The 22,201-nt window shown below is 54.1% G+C and overlaps 1 protein-coding gene across 4 annotated transcripts in view; it reads left to right on the top strand.

The window, feature by feature from the left end:
* Window positions 1–21,811, top strand: part of PIGG (phosphatidylinositol glycan anchor biosynthesis class G) — a 40,354-nt gene extending 18,543 nt beyond the window's left edge. The window contains exons 7-13 of one of the 4 annotated variants that reach the window (XM_018049893.1): window positions 7,668–7,885; window positions 8,035–8,316; window positions 9,516–9,973; window positions 12,038–12,229; window positions 16,398–16,707; window positions 18,997–19,160; window positions 21,289–21,811. In XM_018049893.1, coding sequence (XP_017905382.1) covers window positions 7,668–7,885; window positions 8,035–8,316; window positions 9,516–9,973; window positions 12,038–12,229; window positions 16,398–16,707; window positions 18,997–19,160; window positions 21,289–21,502 — 1,838 coding nt within the window. In that variant the 3' untranslated portion in view covers window positions 21,503–21,811. The other 3 variants (XM_018049895.1, XM_018049894.1, XM_018049896.1) reach the window with 3 other exon arrangements.

The raw sequence follows: 22,201 nt of genomic DNA, 5'->3' as shown, positions 1-22,201 counted from the left end.
GTCTTCCTGCTGTTGGCGCGGCGGGGCTCTGCTTTTTATGCGTCAGCTCTCCGCATCAGGTGGCCACAGTGTTGGAGCTTCAGCTTCAGCATCATTCCTTCCAGTGGATGTTCAGGACTGATTTCCTGTAAGATTTGCTGGTTGGATCGGCTTGCAGTCCAGGGGACTCTCAAGCATCTTCTCCAGCACCGCAGTTCGGAAGCACCATTCTTCGGTGCTCAGCCTTCTTTATGGTCCAACTCTGTCATTAATACGTGGCTAGTGGAAAACCAGCAGCTTTGACTAGACGGACCTTTGTTGGCAAAGTGATGTCTCTGCTTTTTAATATGCTGTCTGGGTTGGTCATAGATTTTCTTTCAAGGAGCAAGGGGCAAAATCACATTTAGAATCAAACCCCATATCTGCCAGAGGCGCTTGGAGGGCTCAAACAAAACCTTGGGTGCACCAGGACCGAGAGACCCCACAGAGACTGAGCCAGACCTGCTTCTGAGTGTGGGCGCGTCTCCTGTGGAGGCGTGGGTCCACAGGGGCCGGCCGCAGGGGCACGGGCTCTGCCCACAGCAGGCGTGGGCCGTGCAGCATGTGGCCTGAGCCCTGTCGGAGGAGGGCGCCATCGGCCCCACTACAGAGCTCCCGAGGGGATGACCCACAGCTGCCGGCAGTTATACCAAAGAAATGCTCGCACTGGTAAGAAAGTTCTGGGACCTACGGCAGGTTTCCCAACCCAGGGATCTGGCAAAGGGACTGAGAACCCCCAGGGAATTTGACCTTGGAGGCCAGTGCAGTTCGATTACAGAACTTGCACAGGACTGGGGAAACTGACTCTTGGCACAAACAAAACCTTGTGTGTACCAGGAGCCAGGACAAAGAAACAAAGTCCCCACAAGAGACTGAGCCAGCCCTACCTGCGAGTGTGCAGGAGTCTCCGGCGGAGGCCTGGTCTGCTGCAGGGCCGGGGCACTGAACGCAGCAGTGGTGCAGAAACCCTTTTGAGGGGCTTAATTATCTGCAGGCGGGCGGGCGGGCGTGTCCAGCTCTGTGCGGCCCCCTGGACTGCAGCACGCCACGCCTCCCTGTCCATCACCAACTCCCAGAGCTTACTCACACTCAGGTGCATCAAGTCGGTGGTGCCATCCAGCCATCTCATCCTCTATCGTCCCCTTCTCCTCTTGCCTTCAATCTTTCCCAGCATCACGGTCTTTTCCAATGAGGCAGCTCATCTGGTGGCCAAAGTATTGGAGTTTCAGCACCAGTCCTTCCAGTAAACATTCAAGACTGATTTCCTTTAGGATGGACTGGTTGGATCTCCTTGCAGTACAAGGGACTCTGAAGAGTCTTCTCCAGCACCACAGTTCAAAGGCATCAGTTCTTCGGTGCTCAGCTTTCTTTAGAGTCCAACTCTCACATCCATACATGACCACTGGAAAAACCATAGCCTTGACTAGACATACCTTTGTTGGCAAAGTAACGTCTCTGTTTTTTAAAATACTGTCTAGCTTGGTCATAACTTTTCTTCCAAGGAGCAAGTGTTTTTTTATTTCATGGCTGCAGTCACCATCTGCAGTGATTTTGGAGCCAAAAAATAAAGTCTGTCACTGTTTTTACTGTTTCCCCATCTATTTCCCATGAATTGATGGGACCAGATGCCATGATCTTCATTTTCTGAATGTTGAGCTTTAAGCCAGCTTTTTCACTCTCCACTTTCACTTTCATCAAGAGGCTTTTTAGCTCCTCTTCACTTTCTGCCATAAGGGTGGTATCCTCTGCATATCTGAGGTTATTGATATTTCTCCTGGCAATCTTGATTCCAGCTTGTGCTTCCTCCAGCCCAGCGTTTCTCATGATGTACTCTTCATAGAAGTTAAATAAGCAGGGTGACAATATACAGCCTTGACGCACTCCTTTTCCTATTTGGAACCAGTCTGTTGTTCCATGTCCAGTTCTAACTGTTGCTTCCTGACCTGCATACAGATTTCTCCAGAGGCAGGTCAGGTGGTCTGGTATTCCCATCTCTTTCAGAATTTTCCACAGTTTATTGTGATCCACACAGTCAAAGGCTTTGGCATAGTCAATAAAGCAGATAGATGTTTTTCTGGAACTCTCTTGCTTTTTCCATGATCCAGCAGATGTTGGCAGTTTGATCTCTGGTTTCTCTGCCTTTTCTAAAACCAGCTTGAACATCAGGAAGTTCACAGTTCACGTATTGCTGAAGCCTGGCTTGGAGAATTTTGAGCATTACTTTACTAGCGTGTGAGATGAGTGCAATTGTGCGGTAGTTTGAGCATTCTTTGGCATTGCCTTTCTTTGGGATTGGAATGAAAACTGACCTTTTCCAGTCCTGTGGCCACTGCTGAGTGTTCCAAATGTGCTGGCATATTGAGTGCAGCACTTTCACAGCATCATCTTTCAGGATTTGAAACAGCTCAACTGGAATTCCATCACCTCCACTAGCTTTGTTTGTAGTGATGCTTTCTAAGGCCCACTTGACTTCACATTCCAGGATGTCTGGCTCTAGATGAGTGATCACACCATCGTGGTTATCTGGGTCGTGAAGATCTTTTTTGTGCAGTTGTTCTGTGTATTCTTGCCACCTCTTCTTACTATCTTCTGCTTCTGTTTCTGTCCTTTATCGAGCCCATCTTTGCATGAAATGTTCCCTTGGTATCTCTGATTTTCTTGAAGAGATCTCTAGTCTTTCCCATTCTGTTGTTTTCCTCTATTTCTTTGCATTGATCGCTGAAGAAGGCTTTCTTATCTCTTCTTGCTGTTCTCTGGAACTCTGCATTCAGATGCTTATATCTTTCCTTTTCTCCTTTGTTTTTCGCTTCTCTTCTTTTCACAGCTATTTGTAAGGCCTCCCCAGACAGCCATTTTGCTTTTTTGCATTTCTTTTCCTTGGGGATGGTCTTGATCCCTGTCTCCTGTACAATGTCACAAACCTCATTCCATAGTTCATCAGGCACTCTATATATCAGATCTAGGCCGTTAAATCTATTTCTCACTTCCACTGTATAATCATAAGGGATTTGATGTAGGTCATATCTGAATGGTCTAGCGGTTTTCCCTGCTTTCTTCAATTTCAGTCTAAATTTGGTAATAAGGAGTTCATGATCTGAGCCACAGTCAGCTCTTGGTCTTGTTTTTGTTGACTGTATAGAGCTTCTCCATCTTTGGCTGCAAAGAATATAATCAATCTGATTTTGTTGTTGACCATCTGGTGATGTCCATGTGTAGAGTCTTCTCTTGTGTTGTTGGAAGAGAGTATTTGCTATGACCAGTGCATTTTCTTGGCAAAACTCTGTTAGTCTTTGCCCTGCTTCATTCTGCATTCCAAGGCCAAATTTGCCTGTTACTAAGACCCAGTTTCCCCCAAAGTCAGTGTCTCCTGTCAGGAAGCTTCCGTAAGCCTCTTTTTATTATCCATCAGAAGGCAGACGAATGAGAACCACAATCACAGAAAACTAACCCAACATTACTTTGCCATGACAAAGGACCGTCTAGTCAAAGCTATTGGGGAAGACTCGTGAGAGTCCCGTGGACTACAAGGAGACCCAACCAGTCCATCCTAGAGGAAATCAGTCCTGAATATTCATTGGAAGGACTGATGCTGAAGCTGAAGCTCCAGTACTTTGGCCACCTGGTGCAAAGAACTGACTCATTGGAAAACACCGTGATCCTGGGAAAGATTGAAGGCAGGAGGAGAAGGTGATGACAGAGGATGAGATGGATGGATGGCATCACCGACTCAATGGACATGAATTTGAGCAAGCTCCAAGAGTTGGTGATGGACAGGGAGGCCTGGCGTGCTGCAGTCCATGGGGTCGCAAAGCGTCGGACACGACTGAGTGACTGAACTGAACCAAACTGATCACATGGACCACACCCTTGTCTAACTCAATAAAACTATAAGCCACACTGTGTAGGCCACCCAAAACAGATGGGTCATAGTGGAGAGTTCTGACAAAACATAGTCCACTGGAGAACAGAATGTCAAACCACTTCAGTATTCTTGCCTTGAGAACCCCATGAACAGTATGAAAAAGTCATCAGTTCACTTATTTGGTGAATGCTGAGTTTCTCGCTGTGGTCCTCTTCAGCCAGGGGCTGTTGAGAGCACTAGCAGCGCAGCAGGAGGAGAGCTCTGCCCTCAGGGAGCTTCTCATCCAGAGGCGGAGAGAGAGAAAGGTGGCCAGGAAAGGGTGCCAGGTGGTGACAGGCACCTTGGGAAAAGGCTGAGCCAGGGAAGGGTGGGCATGCAGATGAGTGAGGGCCCTGGGGCACGTGGCCTGGGAGGGAGCCTTGTGGCCAGGCGGGGACCTGTGGTGAGGGCGTGCCCGCACAGTCGAGGAGTGACCAGGGGCCAGCGTGGCTGGAGCACTGTGAACCGAGGGGAGCCAGAAGGAGGTGAGGGCTGAGGGCCTTCTAGGCGTTCCAGTGGCTCTTGCTTCCCTTCTGAGTAAGTGGAGAGCTCCTGCAGGGTGTCGTGCAGAGCCTGCAGTCTTCCCCTTGCGTTTTCAGAGGCCACCTCAGGTGCCCGTGAGGAGGGCTCTGAGCTGCACTGAAGGAGGGTGAGGTGGATGGTGTGAGATCCTCCTCTGTAGGAGGGTGAGGTGCTCAGTGCAAGCGGAGGGCGAGGGCCCAGGCAGTGGAATCCAGGACAGAGGGTTGCTTCTGGGTCTGTTTTGAAGGTAGTGCAAAGAGGACTAGCCAGTGGCATAAAAAGCAACTTTGGTTTTCAGCTGAGCACTGTAAGGAAGCAGTGACCATCACTGAGGTGGGCGAGGCTGTGTCAAGAGGGAGTTTGTGAGGCAGGGCACTTGTGTCTGTGCTGGAGGGCCAGGGTGGGACTGGTGTTGACAAAGCCAAGTAAGGAAGGAACTTCAAGAAGGAGGGAGCGAGTGGATGTGTTGAATAGGGTTCAAGGTGAAATAAAGTCAGGAACTGAGGAGAATTCCCCGGCACTCCAGTGGCTAGGACCCCTCACTTCCACTGCGGGGGCACAGGTCGGGTCCCTTATCGGGGAACTAAGATCTTGCAAGCCGCAGGGCATGGGCAAAAGTAAAATGAGGAAACTGAGAACTGACCACTTCTCTGGCGGGTGAGAGCTCAGCAGCTTTGTTGGCAGAGGGGGTCACATGCCTGGCTGGCGTGGGTGCAGCAGGTGCGCCGGGTCTAACGGGAACAGGATACGGGCTGTCGTCTGAGCTGAATGGGGGCCAAGAAGGGGGTGTTCTTGTTTTTGAGCTGGGAGGAAGAACAAGGTATTTACAGCTTGGTCGGGATGACACCGACTGGATGGACATGAGTCTGTCCAAACTCTGGGAGTTGGTGATGGACAGGGAGGCCTGGCGCTGCAGTCCGTGGGGTCGCAAAGAGCTGCACACGACTGAGCCACTGACCTGATCTGAGAGATGACTCAGAGCAGGAGGGTCGTGGCTTTAGAGAGTTCATTCTGGCCCATCCAGGCATGTCAAGGCTGGTGTTCAATGCTGGGGCTGGGCTTGTTTGGATGCCGAGAAGGTCAGTTCCCGGTTTGAGGCGACATTCAATGGGATGTGGGCGTGTTTTCCTACTTGAAGTTGTGGGGCCCTGCCAAGCAGAGTGAGTGCCATGAGTTTGTGCTGAGATACAATCTGACCTTGGGCTGGGCGTGGAAGACACACTCTGCCAGCAGGGAGTGGTTGGGCACCAGGCATCCTGAATGGCAAGAGGACTTGGGGAGCACCAGCACTCAGATCGTGAGGCCTCCCTGTGGGGAGCACCAGCACTCAGATCGTGAGGCTTCCCTGTGGGGAGCTCTGTCAGAGCTGAGGCCCAGCTGCGTGCCTATTTCAGTCTGGACCAGAAGCAAGGAACTCGCAGGTGGGTCGCTGCTGGCACCGTGTGGCCCTTCTCGTATACCAAGAAGTAATAAAGAGGGAACCAAAAACAGGATACGGAACTGAGCGCTGCAGTGGATGTGGCCGTAACGAGCCCGAGACGAGCGGAGGCCAGTCCCCAGAGTGAGGAGGCACCCCAGGCCTCAGCCTCCAGGACACCCGCCATCTGCACCGCCAGTGACAGCGTGTCCTGAAACAGAGCTGGGCACGTGTCTGACGGTGAGACGGGTCTCCAGGCCTGCCGTGACGGCCAGCCAGGTCTGGAGCGGCACGCCCACCGGGCTGTCACACGGTCGCAGTGGGGGCCTCGCTCGCCGCAGGACCTTTGCGCGCGCCGTCCCTGTGGGCACTGCTCTCCCTGCTCACCGGGGTGGCTCCCGGGCGCCCTTCAGGTTTCCGCTTCACTGTCAGACCGCCCCTGGCCCCCACGCTTGGCCTCAGTCTTCTGTCAGAGCCCGCTGTGCCACCAGGGCCTCTCGCTAGTCCCTCTGCCTTCCCGCCACAGCATTTCTCACTGTGTGTGGTTTTGCGCGCGTGTGACGACCCGGCTGGACCACAGGCCCACACTGGCAGGACCTGAACCCGACGCGCCTAGCGTGTAGTCAGTGTTCGGTTTCCGTCTGGGTGCGTGCATAGGCCCCCGATTCTCTGTGACTCCAGGCAGTAGGGAGCCGACACAGACACACCCATGTCTGTGACTTCGGGGTGGTCGAGGGTACAAGTAAGGGAGACAGCTTGCCCAGCTCTCACTGCCAGCCCGTGAGCTGGTGTCTGAGTTGCCTCTCTGAAATGGGCCATGTAGTCATTCCAGTCCCACTGGTCCTGGAGAGAGGACCGAGTGGGCTTGGGGTCATGCCTGCCCCCAGCGCTTGGTTGCAGGTCCCCTGGCTCCAGTGGAGGTGGTGGGGCTGTGGACATCTGAGCCCACACTCAGGCTGTGCAGCAAGGATGCCAGCCTGTGATCGGGGAAGGCTGGAGTGGGCCCGCTGCTGGTGGTTTGGTCCAAGGCTCCTGAAAGGCATGGCCCAGACCACCTTGAAACAGCTCTGCTTTAAGTTGGAAAAGCACGTTAAGTACCAGGGAGCCTCAGAAAAGAAGTTCTTGCTCTGCTGGCCAGTCAAGTCACGACTGAGTCTGGTTCAGCCCTGAAAGGAAGCGGGCAGCCCCTGGCCTTGGGCAGCCTGCCACCACCGTCCCGGGGGAGCCCGCCGCAGCCAGGGCTGGGTCCCACTGATGGGCCGTCTCGCCGCCCTGGCTTTGCATCAGCCATGGGTCATCTAGCAGGCGGGGCACATCAGCGTTGTGGCAGGAGGGGCTTAGAGACTGCATCCCTTCCCAGAGAGGGTCTGTGAAGAAGGGAAGCAAGTGAAAGGGGCCGCTGACAGTGAAAAGCGGGGGGCCCACCGGCCTTGGGGCACTTCCTGCCCCGTCATCACACAGAGCCTGAGGGTTGGGGCTTCTGTAGAACTGAGGGCCGCTCAGTGCTCTGGTTTCACGGCTGTCCCACTCTCGCACCGTGGGGAAGGGGGGTGGAGAGAGAGGAGAGGGAGGGGGCAGCAAGCAGGAGGCCGAGGAGGAGGGGCTTCCGTCCACGCGAGTGGGGCAGTGGAAGGACGGGGCGGGCACAGGCCGGCGTCACCGCGGTCGGGGTTTCCTGGGGGGCGGCCACCCTTCCCGGGAGTTCGTGTTGACGAGTGTCAGGCTCTGCCACGTGCCATCGGTAACTGGACTCACAGGTTACGCGTGCGTGCGTGTCGGTGATTTGTGTGTGTGGCCCTTCCTTCCTAGAGCCTGGATTTGAGCAGTTTAAAGTGTCGGAAAGACTGCACAGGAACTGGGTCAGGCTGTACTTGGAGGGAAGTAACTCAGAAGCCCTTGTCAACCTGGGAGCCAAGGTTCGCAGGCAGTACTTGGACGCACTGAGTATGCTGAGGCTGTCGCTGACCAGACGAGCGGCCCAGTACGACGTCTACTCCATGGCGGCGGGGACCGTCCTGGTCCTGGAGGTACGGGTCCCCGGGCAGGGTCGCTGCGTCGCTGGGGGACAGCTCCGCCAGCGCTTGGTAGTTAAAGGACGTGGAGATTCGGTGTTTCTGGAGGGGACAGGAGCGCGCCCTGTTGGCACAGTCGTGGACACACGCTGCTCCCGTTCCAGGCCCTCGCCCTGCTCCTGCTCGGCGTCCCGCAGGCGCTGAGCAGCAGGGCTGAGCTGGACGTGCCCCTGCTGTCGCCCGTGTCCTCTCTGCTCTTCGGCCTGCTGCTCCTGGCTCTCGCGGCGCTCCACGTCGTCGTGTGCACTGCCGCCGACAGCTCGTGCTACCTGTGCGGGCTCCCGTGGCTGGCTGCGGGCGGAGTGATGGCGCTGACCGCCGCGCTGCTCTGTGCCGGCATGTCTGCTCTCACCAGGATTTTTGCCGGTGGGCAGTGTCTGACTCAGGTAGGACTGGCTTTCCAGGTGGGCTGCTCTTGTTGCTCCACTGATGAGATGTGGGTTAGACCCCTAGGATGTAGCAGGCACGGTGCTGGTGGGAGCTGAGGAAAGGGCCCACGCTCGGTGGGAGCTGACGGGACACGCTCCCAGCGCCGAGCCTCCCAGGCCCCTGGCCATCCCAGCTTCACACACTCACCTGTGTTGTCAGGCCTCATGCCTTCTTTCTCAGTCGGGAAGACGGGGTCCCTGGAACCGTGACCAGGGGCCTCTCTAGGGTGGCTGCACAGAGGAGCAAGCAGCTGACTGACGGAGATCGAGAAGAAACAGCCCTCATCCTCATTCTGCCTCGGAAAATGCAGTTTCCTGTTCTAGACTTCCTTGCAGCCTTTGGCCTCTGACACCTTCTTTCATCAGCTGGTTGTGGTGGCGGGCTGGTGAGAGAGACACAGGCAGTCCTGGTTCGTTCACAGTGCCCAGGGCCTGAGGGACCCAGGGCAATGACTTCAGGCCCCGGAGGGCAGCTCCTGGTCAAGGGGCCGTGGACACCCACCCCTCCTCACGTGCCGGTGGCTGAGGGAGCGCGTATGTTGTCATTTCCCACACGTTTCCATGCCTGCTCAAGCGTGGGGCTCCCCAGAGGAGTGGGTCCTCCGGGGCTTGACTGGGTCACCACGGCACCATCATGTACTAGGTGCCCACAGGCAATAGAATGAATGCCAACTAGTGTTAGATGAGAGCCATTGAGTCCTCATCTTAACTTAAAATGCTTTATCTTAGTGTATCTAAGGGCTAGTACCGTGACGCCCTACCGCTGTAATGGAAACTGGATTTCCGGCAAGTTCACGGAGAAGCTAGATGTATGGTTTGGTGGAGTATGCCCTTGGGGTTCTTTGGTCTCAAGTGGTGGGCCGTGGCTGTGAGAGGCAAGGACGGGGTGTGAAGGACGGGCTGAGAGCTCTGGCACTGCCGAGAAGGGGGGTCCAGGCGTCCTCAGCCTCCTTGTGCCTCAGCTGCAGGCTTGCCGTCCAGGGCAGGGTCGCCTTGCCGTCACCACATCCTCTGGTTCCCCCGGGGGGACGGGGTGAAGTGGATGCGGGGCGTGAGGAGCAGCGAGTTATCTTCTGTGAGTGAGCACTGTGCGCTCGTGCAGCAAGAAGGTGAACTGTTCAGATTCTTCCTTACAAAATGCATTTTCCTTTTCACAGACTCCACCTCAGTCCACCTCAAGGTGGTCAGAGTTAGATCTTCTCAGCTTCCTGGGAACCGTGGGCCATGTGTTGAGTCTGGGCGCAAGCAGCTTCATCGAAGAGGAGCACCAGACCTGGTACTTCCTCGTCAACACACTGTGTTTAGCTCTGTGCCACCAAATCTACAGACACTGCCTTCTGGGAGACGACTGTGCCCCGCAGCGTTGCCCACACACGGGAGAGGAGTTTGACGGGGTCGCGGTGGCCCTGCAGGGCAAGCGTGCTGGCCCTGAGGGGTGGGAGCTCAGCCATGCGCCCAAGGACCCCTCCTCCCTGGAAGCCCTCAGAGGCCCCAAGCGGTGGATGGTGCTGGCGAGCCCCTGGCTGGTTCTGGCCTGCTGCCGGCTCCTGCGATCCCTGAACCAGACCGGTGTACAGTGGGCCCACCGGCCCGACCTGGGGCACTGGCTCACCAGGTGAGGGCGTGAGCTGTGGCCTTGGGCCAGACTCTCCAAAGACCTGTTTTTCCTACTCAGGATAGAAATAGTATTTGAAATCTGAAGAAAAAGACGAACCCATGAATTGAGTTGAAAGGCGAATTTATTTGAGGCTAGCCTGGTAGTTTGGTTTTTCATTGCCGAATCACTGTAAGTGTTCCTGTTTGAAAACCAGTGAGTTTTATAATGATCGTTGCAGCAGGATGTAGTTCATCACTCGCTGCCCTGTCCCCCATGGTGCGGGGCTGGGGTGACAGGCTGACCAGGAGCCCTGTGCCCCCGCCCCTCTCTGTCCCCCTGCCTCCCCCACCCCACCCCCATCCCCAGAGGGGCAGCTGCGTTGGCTGGAGCCTGGAGGCGTGGCTTCAGCTGTTTCTGAGGCCTCTCACTGGTGGCTGGTAGCCCAGTGGAAAGTATGGCAAGTGCAGAGGACTGAAGCGCAGAGAGAAAGCTAGGATAGAGAAGCCCAGGGTTTGGCTCTATCGCACATTTCACTGCCAACGAAGTCTTAGAAACAACTAAAGTAAGGCACAGCAAGATGAAAAAATATTTCCAAGGGAGACCAACAAAGGTCACTGTCGTATCACTGGGGAGAGCTTCTTTAGAACTGTTGGCAGAACGCAAGACTTGAAACTGTAGTAGACACACCGCTAAGGGAGGGAGGCCCAGAGGAAAGGCGGGGAAAGGCGCACTCCCACTGGTGGTTCGGGAGCGTCAAGTCACAAAGTGCAGTTTTACACCTGGTGAGGGCTTGGCGAGCACCAGAGCATCCTGGGGCCACATACTGGCACAGCCCTTTCGGATAAGTCCTTCTGGAACTGGACGCCAGAGGCTGTAGATTCTTCATTCCTCTGGGCAAATCATTCTTACGGTAAATCTCTCCCCAGTGATAACAGCAAGTCTCTGGCAACCGCAGTAGCCCCAGGTAGCAATTTTCAGGTGCCTGCTGTGTGCCCACTCATCCCATTGTCACAGCAGCCTTGAAGAGGGTGTGCTGGCCTGTCCCCGTTTGGGGTGCGGAAGCAGAGGGGAGCTGAGGCGTGCCAGGCAGAGCCTGAGCGTGTGAGGGCAAGAGCGCCGGAGCAGCAGTGACCTTCTGATTCTCCCAGGACACTGCAGGGGGGGTTGGTGGTTTCCACCCCCAGACGCACTAACAGGCGTGCTTGCAAGGGCACCCCCACCACCCCGTCCCCTCTCCAGGCTGTGCCCACGCCTCAGTCGGGACCCTCCCTCAGCACACTGGCCCCCTGCGCCTTCCCGTCGGGGCATGACTCTCCCGGTCCCACTTGTGAGGAGGCTGCCGTTTCAGTGGTTCCTGCTCCAAGACAGAGCCTTCAGGAGGCACCCAGAGACACCCAGAGTTGCCTCCTCTATGCTCTGCCTTCCATCTGTGACGGTGACCCGGGGGCTGCACACGGCGCAGCTTGCAGAGCAGCAGTGGGGGCCCCAGTGAGACCCTGCCGCCACCCCCAGCGCCCACCTGACACCGGCCTCCTTTCCCCTGCGTCTTCCCTAGTAGTTTCTCCGTGTGGTGTGTGTGTATCTTGACTCACCCATTTCACAGGTACTGAGTGTTTGGGCTTCGTGACCATGAGCTGCAGTGACCAAAACGGGAAAGCCCTGCCACCCAGGACGGCTCGCCGAGGCAGCAGGGGGCACGGGCGAAGGCCAGGCAGAGAGACAGCTGTGACAGCCGTGTGCCAGCCTCTCTGCTGGGGTCACCTGCAGGGGGCAGACTCCCCCGAGTGACGCCCTCTGCACTGACAAGTGAATGGAAGAGCATGGTGCCAGGACATGTCTCCTTTGCCCAGAACCTCCTCACCTGTGGTTGGGGAAAGCGAGGCAGCCCCAGGAAGGAGAGCCAGCAGGCAGGGTTGCCCTGACCCGTGCAGAGCTGATGGTGGGGACCAGTTGTGACTGAGCAGTGAGAGTTCGGGTTCACAGCCCTCTCATTTGTTCCATTCTTAGAAAGCCACGTGTGTAGATCTGTGACATCACTAGTTGTCCTCGTAGTAATTTCTGGCACCTTGCATTTCATTCCAGCTCTGATCATAAGGCTGAACTCTCTGTTCTGGCCGCGCTTTCCCTCGCCATGATTTTTGTGTTGGTTCAGAAGAGGTGCTCCCTCACATCAAAAGTGGCCATGGCGTTTGGCCTGCTGGGCGTCTATTGCTACCGGGCAGCCATTGGAAATGTGCTGTTCCCATGGCAACAAGACAACAAAGACATTTCAAAGTAAGTGTGCTAGCAGACACAAGCACTTGTTTTCAGACCTGTTGTAATGTTTTACGTACTAAAAATGCCATGCTCTTGAGAACATTGGAGTTGGGGTTTTGTGAATTGTGACAACAGAACACCTCAGTGAGCCAGTTCTGTCAGCCTCTTTTTTTGGTAGGAGAGAGCCAAATACCTTGCAAGTAAGCTCACTTAGGTTTTGTTTGTTTGTTTGTTTTATTAAGGGACTGTTTAAAAATAAAGAATTTAAAGATTTCATTCTGCTCCACTAAGAAGCAGCTAGTGATGAGGGTAATAATGAGTGGACATTCCTAGCAGTTGGGGGTGAAGCATGGCAGAAAGCCCAACTTTCCCATGATTTCCGTGAGCTCCCACAGCTGGCTCCTGCAAATTGTCAATACCACTTTCTGCACGTCACAGAGCTTTCTCTGTTTTTAACAGTCACAGGGTTGGGGCGAGCAGACCCTATTTTGGAAGGCTGTTTATAAAATGTGTTAAGAATCTTGATTTTGTCCAGCCCTTTGACTTGGGTGTGCTCTTGCAGAATTCATCTCAAGATACAACCAGACATGAAGCAAGAGACTGGGATATGGGTGTGTTCTCTGAAGCGTCACTTACGGTTGCACATAGTGAAAAACGAGGTGACTGGCCAGCAGTTGTGGATGAGTCCTGAGGTCTGTGGTTCCAGGTCTCAAATCCGTTTTGGATTTGTGCATGGATGAGTCCTGAGGTCTATGGCTTCAGGTCTCCAGTCCCTTTTGAATTTGTGTGTGTGTGTGTGGATGAGTCCTGAGGTCTGTGGTTCCAGGTCTCTAGTCCATTTTAGGTGTGTGGGTGTGGGTGTGTGTGGGTGTGTATGGTTCCAGGTCTCTTGTCCGTTTTGGGTATGTGGGTGTGGGTGTGTGTGGGTGTGTGTGGGTGTGTATGGTTCCAGGTCTCTTGTCCGTTTTGGGTATGTGGGTGTGGGTGTGTGTGGGTGGGTGTGGGTGTGTGTGGGTGTGTATGGTTCCAGGTCTCTTGTCCGTTTTGGGTATGTGGGGGTGGGTGTGTGTGGGTGGGTGTGGGTGTGTGTGGGTGGGTGTGGGTGTGTGTGGGTGTGTATGGTTCCAGGTCTCTAGTCCGTTTTGAATTTGTGTGTGTGTGTGTGGATGAGTCCTGAGGTCTATGGTTCCAGGTCTCCAGTCCGTTTTGAGTGTGTGGGTGTGGGTGTGGGTGTGTGTGGGTGTGTGTGGGTGTGTATGGTTCCAGGTCTCTAGTCCGTTTTGAATTTGTGTGTGTGTGTGTGTGTGTGTGTGGATGAGTCCTGAGGTCTATGGTTCCAGGTCTCTAGTCCGTTTTGGGTGTGTGTCTGTGTGTGTGTGTGTGTCTGTGTGTGTGGTGTGACAGAGCTGTCCAGTTCACTTCATTTGCGTGTGGCTTTCTGGTTTTCCCGACACCACTTATTGAACAGACTGTCTTTCCTCCACTGTATATTGTTGCCTCCTGTGTCGTCAGCTGACTCCCCACACAAGTGTGGGCTCACCTTGGCTCCACAGTCCATTCTGCCAGTCTCGATGTGTGTGTGTGTGATGTGTGTGTGTGCCTGTGCCATACTGTTTTGATTAGTGTAACTATGTAGTATGGTTTAAAGTTAAGGCTTGTGATACCTCCAGCTTTGTTCTTTCTTAAGATTGTTTTGGTGGTTGGAACCTTTTGTGTTTCCTTACAAGTTTTAAAATTTTAGAATAACCTGTTCCGGTTCTGTGAAAAATGCCGTTTGTATTTTGAGAAGGGTTGCATGAATATGCAGATTGCCTTGGGTAGACAATCGCTCCAACAGTGTCAATCTTTCCAACCCGGGAACGTGGTCGCTGAGACGGCCTTCACGCCGGCTTGTGCTGTCTTCAGCTCCTTTCATGAGTGTCTCACAGTTTTCTGAGTGCGGTTCTTTTATCGCCTTCTTAGATTCATTTCTAAGTGTTTTATTACTTTGATGTTGTCAGTGGGATTGTTTTCTTACTTTTTATTTATGACAATTTGTTGATAGCTATAGAAATGTGGAATATTTCTGCACACTAACTTTGTATTTTTCAGCTGTACTGAATTCATTGATGAGCTCTAGTGGTATTTTGGATGTTCTGTGTATCCCATCATGGCATCTGCACACAGCGACGGTTGCATTTCTTCCTTTCCACTGTGGCGCCCTTTCAGTTCTCTTTCTTACCTGACTGCTGTGGCCAGGACTCCCAATTCCAGGCTGAATGGAAGTGGCGAGTGGCCATCCTTGTCGCGTTCTCAGTCTGGATCTTTTCACCACTGAGTATGAGGCTGGCTGTGGGCTCAGCACACATGGCCTTTATCATGCTGAGGTGTGCTCCCTCTGTACCCACTTTCTGGAGAATGTTTTAAATCATGAATGGATGTTGAATTTTGTCAGAAGCTTTTTCCACCATCTGTTGAGGAGGACATGTGGTTTTTATTCTTTAGTTTGTTAGCTTGGTGTATAACTTTGATTGATTTTGGGGTATTGAACCATCTTTGCGTCCCCGGGATAAATGCCACCTCATCACGGTGTATGATCCTTTTAATGCTGGTTGAATTTGGTTTGCTACTGTTTTGTTGATGACTGATTATCTGCGTTCATCAGTGATGTTGGTTTATAATCTTTTGTGTGCAGTGTCTTTGTCTGGTTTTGATATCAGGCTTACGCTGGCCTCGTAATGTGAGTTTGGAAGCATTCCTTCCTCTGCAGTTGTTTGGAATAGTTTGAGAAGGATAGGTTTTCTCTAAATGTTTGGTGTTGCTTTGCTAGTCAAAGAAAGAAAAGCAAGTGTTGCCCTCTCTGAAAGCATGTCAGGGTGAGTTCTGAGAGCTGTGGCCAGATTGTCTGGGTGGCCGAGAGGCACAGGGGGCACTCCTGGGAACAGGGCCTGTCACCCGGTGTGGGGGAATCAGATGATGCTGAGGGCCTGGCTGAGGTGGCAGCCAAGTGGCAGGCCTTAACCTGCGGAAGGAAGGTCAGGTGGGGTGGGCTGGTGGGGAGACACCTTAAAGGCTGTTTACCTCAGAGTTCTGTGCAGATGTCAAGACTGAATGTCACATGTGAGGGCATCCAACTCAGGGCTGTTTGTTTAAATCTCAAAGTGTATGTTGCTTATATGTAGGATCTAAAAAATAATACAAATGAACTTATTTACAAATCAAAGGGTGATACATGAGTAAATTCCTCTTTCCTCTCGGATGCACCTTATTTCAGCATCACTCACGTCAAGATATGGATCACTTCCTCACCTTTCATGGAGACAACAGTATGTACCTTATTGGTGTCCAAAGCATAGACCAGTGCACCCTTTCATCAGCCTGCACTGCCTGGTTCCCATTCTTCCTGTGAAATGCTTCCACTCCCCACCCCGTTTATCCTGGTTCCAGATCCATCCTGATTCGAGACTCCCTCCTGGTTCTGTGTCTGCCGTGATTCTAAAGCTGCCCCGATTCTAGATCTCCTTAAAAGCTGTTCTCTCCTTTCAGTGCCTGCAGGCGCTGCTGTCCATCGGTGTTCTGGAATCCTCTACATTTAACTCCTGACTTCCTTCTCCACTCTGAAGCCCAGACCTGGCTGGGGTGGAAGGCCTGGTTTCAGTGGTTCTGGACATCCAGCACAGCTGGGTGGTCAGGGCAAGAGGGGGACCCTTAAAGACATCAGTGCTGCTCTCTTTCCTGTTCACTGTCAGCCTGCCCAGTGTCCTCCTTGATACGAGTCCCAGCCCCTTTCTTCCTGAAATGTCTCTGATTACTTGGGCCTTTGCAGATTTCTCCCTCTTTGACCTTATCCTACTGCAGCAGTTTTTCAAATTATCTATGCAAAGCAGGTGGACCGATCTTTTGGCCACACGTGATGGCTCTGATCTTTCACCCAGGTGACCCTTGGCCTCATGAGCACGATTCCCTGTCAGCCAGCTCTGTCAGAGAAGTGCACACATAAAGGACAGGCCTGCCGGCCTCTGGGGGTCCTGGGGGTCTGATGTGCACGGGCAGACACCCCTACTTCCACAGAGCCCCCCGCAGTGAGTGGGTCCCGAAGCTTGCATTGTCAGCTCAGCTCAGGAGACACATGGTTTTTGTGGGAAAATACGTATTAGATTTTTTTGTAGCTGGTGCTAATGAACCTGACTTGTTTTGCTTCCTTCAGGGGTATTACCGAGGCGCGTTTTGTTTACGTCTTTGTCCTTGGCATTCTGTTCACGGGCACCAAAGACTTGCTTAAATCTCAAATCATCGCTGCAGACTTCACGGCCAGGACTGTGGGCCTCTGGGAGATACACAGCGGCCTAGTCCTCCTGGCAGCACTGCTCCTCAGACCCCACAACCTGCCCGTCTTGGTGCTGAGCCTCGCGGTCCAGACCGTCATGACTCAGTTCATCTGGAGGCCCCTGAGGCACGGCGCAGCCGCGGTCACTGTGATGCATTACTGGTTTGGTCAAGCATTCTTCTATTTCCAGGTAGGGTTCATCATTATCGTGGGTAGGAGACTATTAATTTTTATGTTGTTTATCTTTTAGTTTTTCTTTAAGAAAATCATACCATAAGCCGGGAAGTTTAGTGAAAGAACTGTTGGCATGGCAAGGTGAATTATGCTTAAGTCATGCACATATTTATAAGATAGAGTGCAGTTAGTTATCTAAGACAGGCGTGCTGGGTGGCAGCGCGCAGCTGCTGTGCGGGTCTGCCTCCCCCCGGGCAGTCAGGGGAGTGGAGGGCTTGGCTCTGCCAGCTCGGCTGGTGACTGCTCTCCCTGCTCCCTGGCTCTCAGCTCTGGGCGCTGCTGGGGCTCCTGCTTGGCTGTTACTCTCTTGGGACCCATGCTTGTTGCATCTCCTCTTCAGTGTTGAAGAGCCCATCGAGGCCAACCCAGCCACCTCCAGGGTAGACCTCAGGGTGCAGCTGTGTACTCAGGACAGCACTGGACAGGTGCACAGAGCATCCAGCTCCTGGCCCTGGAGGGACCGAGTTCCACCTCAGCCTTCAGCCCTGCCCTTGACCTGTTCCCCGTACCCGGAGTGCAGCTCACCAGAGTCTCCCACTTGCCCCTGGTGGCACAGCAGACCCTGCCGCCTGATCAGGAAGGTGCCCATAGGCTCCCTGCGAACTGAACAGCTCTGCCCAACGCTGAGGCCTCAGTGTCAGGAAGACTGACTGCAGGTCGCGCCCCCAAGCAAGGAGACAGTCTCACGTTCAGTTTGCTTCTCTGCCACGTGGCCTCATCCCACAGCAGGACACGGAGCTTCCGTGGCAGTCTGTGAAGTTGGCACATCTCGGTCACTGCCCATAGGCAGCCAGCGCACATGCGTCTGACGGCCACGGGGCACCTGCAGCAGGCATCGTCCGACACGCTCCAGGCCCCAAAGGGAAAGACCAGCACTGGCCAGCCCTCCCACGGCGGGCCCTACGACACGTCAGGCAAGCGGGCAGCGGTGTGGCCTTAGGAGCACAGTGGGCCCTTGGGGCCTCTCTCGTCTCCTCTCCCACAGCCCTTCCCTTGGGATGTCGTTTTCTCACTCTTGGGTTTCCTGGCAGGAGACTCACTGACCCTTTCCCCAGCCCTCAGCTCACCGGCTCCTCATGGTACAGGGTCAGGAGCATGGGGCCCAGTTGGCATCCACAGCCCCCCATGGGCCCCTCAGTCTCTCTCTGCCTCTAGACCACCCCTTCTCCCCCCGCCCACACACAGCGTCGCACTGTTGAGGCCCTAGTGACCGAACACAGGGAAGCCCCAGAGTGTGCGGGCCATACCGTAGGCCAGCCCTTCCCTGGCTGCGGAGTCGGCTTTGGCAGCACCTCCAGCGACCGCCTGGGGTCAGAGCCACTCTTCTGTCGTCAGCCTGCCTCCTCTCGCTGTGGCGTTTGAGGTTCTTGTTCTTCCTTCTCCTCTCAGCAGCTCCGAGGTCTCTAGGGAGGGAATCATACAGTCGGGGAAAGCCCAGACGGACGTGAGAAGAGAGGGCCGTGGGGAAGCTGCACGAAGGAGGTTGTTGTCAGGGATGGGCCAGCGGTGGACAGCGAGCACACAGGGAGTGGGCGTGGCCTGAGATGCTTGGGTCGGCGCCACCACCCAGCAATGGCCCAGAATGGCACACAGCCAAGGGAGGAGGCGGTGGGCTTCACCCAGCTTGGACCCATGTCCTTGGGCCACGGGTAAAAAGTTCCTGGGAAGGGCCTGCACTGTGCTGGGACAGACACTTGTGCTATCAGGCCTGCAAACAGCGCGAGTGTCTGAGAAAAGGCCACCAGCGTCGGTGAAGACTGAAAGGTGGGGGCCACACCTCGGGAGACCCGCACTTGGGTTCAGACTCCCCACTGCCTGGTGGGACGAGCTGTCCTCTTGGTGGCCAGGATCCTGGGCCTGACACTGCCTGTACTCCCTGACAGCCGTGTCCTGCCACTCCCGTAAGCCATGTGGCACCACCGCCCTTAGCCCCTCAGACAGGGTCTCCGAGGAGGGAGGAGAGAGGTTGGCATGTCTGCCTGAAGTTGACAGAAGTTTGGGGCTTTTCACTTCCATCAGCAGACTTTCATTGTATAGTTTCCTAAAGGTGAAAAACACTCCACTTGCTCCCCAAGCCTGGGAGCGAGGCGAGCAGGTGGAGGGCCGTCATCCGGGGTCAGCCCCGGAGCCGGGAGTGAACGGGCAGCCGGGCTCCTGGGGCCATGTCCCCGCGACCGGCTCTCGTGGTCTCTCGTGACCATGGTACAGGACCAGCCACATCAGCACTGCTTCTGCCCTCGTCCAGGGAAACTCCAACAGCATCGCCACTGTGGACGTCTCAGCAGGCTTCGTGGGCCTGGATGCCTACATGGAGATCCCAGCCATGTTCCTGACAGCATTTGCGACATACTCGGGGCCTGTGCTGTGGGCCAGCCACCTGGTGAACTTCCTGACCTCAGAAGCCAGCAGGTGAGGCTCCTCATCTTTAATCTGATGGTGGGTTAACTCCTGCTCCCAATAACTCAGAAGTCTTTTTCATCAGTTTTCTTAAATAAGAATGAACAGTCCACAGTGCGTGGCGTGTGGGGTGTGGGGCGGGTCTGTGAAGGGACAGCTCAGACCTCCCTGCTGGCTGCTTCTAGATCATACCAAGTTGGGTCTCCAGTTGGACAGGATGGAAAGCCCCTTCTCGTCCCATCTAGCTGCTGGAGACCTGGTTGGGGCCCAGGGAGCGGGTGTCCACTGGGGGCCAGAGAGCAGGAGGCTCTCACTCTCACAGGAGCTAGTTCTCACCTCCAGGATCCCTGCTGGAGAGGGGGGCCTGGACGGTCCCAAGGGGCTTGTGGGCCCGTGGGCTTGTGACTCTGTCAGCCTGTCCTGCCCCCACGGAAGCCAGCGGTCACCAGCCCCAAAGGCTCCTTCCTATCAGACTGCCGGGGCAGCCCACCATGCTGTCCTGCCCAGCACGTCCATCCATCCATCCTTCCCCTCCCCGTTTACTCCACGGAGTTCCCACCACCTCACATTCTGTGCTGTGGGTTTGGTTGGGAAAGGAAGCTGGCAGGTCCCTTCACACATCTGGGCCGTGAGCAGGTGAGGTGTGTGCTCCCTGCCCTGGAGGGCTGCCTGCTGTGGGACCGGCTCGGCGCACACCACGTCTGTGACTGCAGGCCAGCCGAGCAGGTGGACAGGACAGGTGAAGGCCGGGCCGTAGAGCCCAGTCTTCTGTGGAGAGCAGCTTCCCTGGTGCTGAGATCACGGCTTGACTTTCCTGGCACTTGACATCTGTTACACTTGTATTGGGGAGAAAAAAGATATTAGCATGGTTTTTAGGTGAGTTGAGAGCATTTTAGTCAGTTGGGGAGTGTTGTCTGATGTTTTCCCTAATTAAGAAGTGTTCCTCTTTTACTTTAGAAAAGGTTTTCCTCCTTCATTTTCAGTCACTCCGCTCATTGTTTCTGTTTTTATTTTTCCAGTAAAATCAGAAAACTATAACCAGACTAAAGTGGTAGAAAAAGAAAATTTCTTTTCTTTTTTGATCCCTGGGTCAGGAAGATCCCCTGGAGAAGGGAATGGCAGCCCACTCCAGTATTCTTGCCTGGAGAATCACATGGACAGAGGATCCTGGGGGGCTGCTGTCCATAGGGTCGCAAAGAACTGGACACAACTGAGCAGCTAACACTTTTTTTTTTAAGAGGGAGATGATTTTTCTAAATTTTTCATTTTTTTTTTATTTCCGGCTGTGTCTGGCCTTAGCTGAGGTGCATGAGCTCTTCATGGCAGCCTGCGGACCTCTCACTGACTGTGGCACGTGGGCTCTGTGGTTTCCTGCGGGCAGGCTCTCCAGCTGAGGCGCAGGGTCTTCCTGCCCTGCAGCAGGAAGGATTTGAGTTCCCCAACCAGGGATCTGAGCCATGTCCCCTACATTGGAAGTCTATGTTCTCAACCACTGGACCACCAAGCAAGCTCTGAAAACGCATCTCCAGTGGCTCAAAACCTCGGCCCTGGGTAGACCGTGCCCCTCTTCGGAGGAGCTGGCGTCTGCTCTGGAGCTCAGCAGTGGGGACAGACAGCTTGGCTGCAGGCCCTCCGCTCATCCCCTCGACTGCAAATTACCTTATGCTGAGGTTACAGGAACTGCCTCCTCACTGGGGCTGTCACTATGGAAGGAACCCAGTCAGAGTCTTCCAAATGCGTCACGTGCCCCACTCACATGACATTGAAACCCAAGCAAGGCAGTGTCCTGAGTTTCCCTACCTCCTTGTCTGGTCGAGAGGGCCGTGGGGTCGGCAGGCTTCCTCTGAGCACAGATGCTCTGGCACCCCAGGAGGGCAGCGGAGCTGAGGCCCGTCTACCAGGCCCATCCCCAGGAGTTTCCTGCACTGGGTGTTGGAGCCGAGGCCCCAGGAGGGGAGGAGGTGCTGCCTCAGGCCCAGCTCTCCCAGAACCCCTGCCTGAGGGACTGGGTCCCAAGTGGGACACGAGGCTGGGCTTGAGCACTCCCCCCAGGGCTCGTGCTCTGGCGGCTGCGCGTGCGCTCACGGCCTGCGCGACCAGAGTGCCGTGCTGTAACGCACGTCTCCCTTTCTGTTGACAGCGGCTCGGCGCTGAGGCGCGCTTGCTTCTGCTACGCGCTCGTCTGTTCTGTTCCAGTTTCTGTGTATATCGTTATGGTGACATCCCTGCGTTATCACTTATTTATATGGAGTGTGTTTTCTCCAAAACTTCTCTATGAGGGAATGCATCTCCTCGTCACAGCTGCTGTGTGTATATTCTTCACAGCCATGGACCAAACCAACACAAAGTCTTAGATGGAGCTGTTAAGACACTGGAAGAATTATATATTTTTAAACTCTTTTGTCTACTTCATGGGTTTGTGTCATGAAGGATATCTGTTTAAATGCAAGATTATTCTTTTAAAAAAAGATGTGAATTCTATAAAGTTGATGAATAGCTTCAATTTCTTTGATTACTGTACTTGAATTTAGATTGAGTAGTAAGTAGTTTAAAAGACTTGGTTTGGATATGCATCGTATTTCCCTGTTGACAATCACTCCGGGAACTTCTGAGCTTTTAATTTCCTCTGGATAAGTTACCTGAATATATGTGTTTAAATTGAAGTATACAAAGTTTCCAGGTTTGTTAGTGTCCAGGGATTCTGTGGGACGAGGCTCACGTGTTGCCAGGGCCGCCTTGCAGAGCTCAGGGCCTTTATGATCCAGGAACCACCAGGGGTCCCAGAAGCTTGGGTTTATGTGGGCTATATCTGTCAGCATTTATGGCATTTAAAATTAAAACTAAGACATTTAAAATAAATATATTCAATTAAAAATAAAGATATAAATCATTTGCAACACCAAGTACTCTAGCCCACCAGGCTCCTCTGTCCATGGGATTCTCCAGGCAAGAATACTGGAGTGGGTTGCCATTCCCTTCTCCAGGGGCTCTTCCCAACCCAGGGATCGAACCTGGGTCTCCCACATTGCAGGCAGATTGCTTACCATCTGAAC

The sequence above is a fragment of the Capra hircus genome, chromosome 6 (genome assembly GCF_001704415.2).
Source record: "Capra hircus breed San Clemente chromosome 6, ASM170441v1, whole genome shotgun sequence".
Classification (NCBI taxonomy): Eukaryota; Metazoa; Chordata; class Mammalia; order Artiodactyla; family Bovidae; genus Capra; species Capra hircus.
Note: the sequence above shows the minus strand (reverse complement) of the source record. Positions and strands in the feature narration are given on the sequence as shown.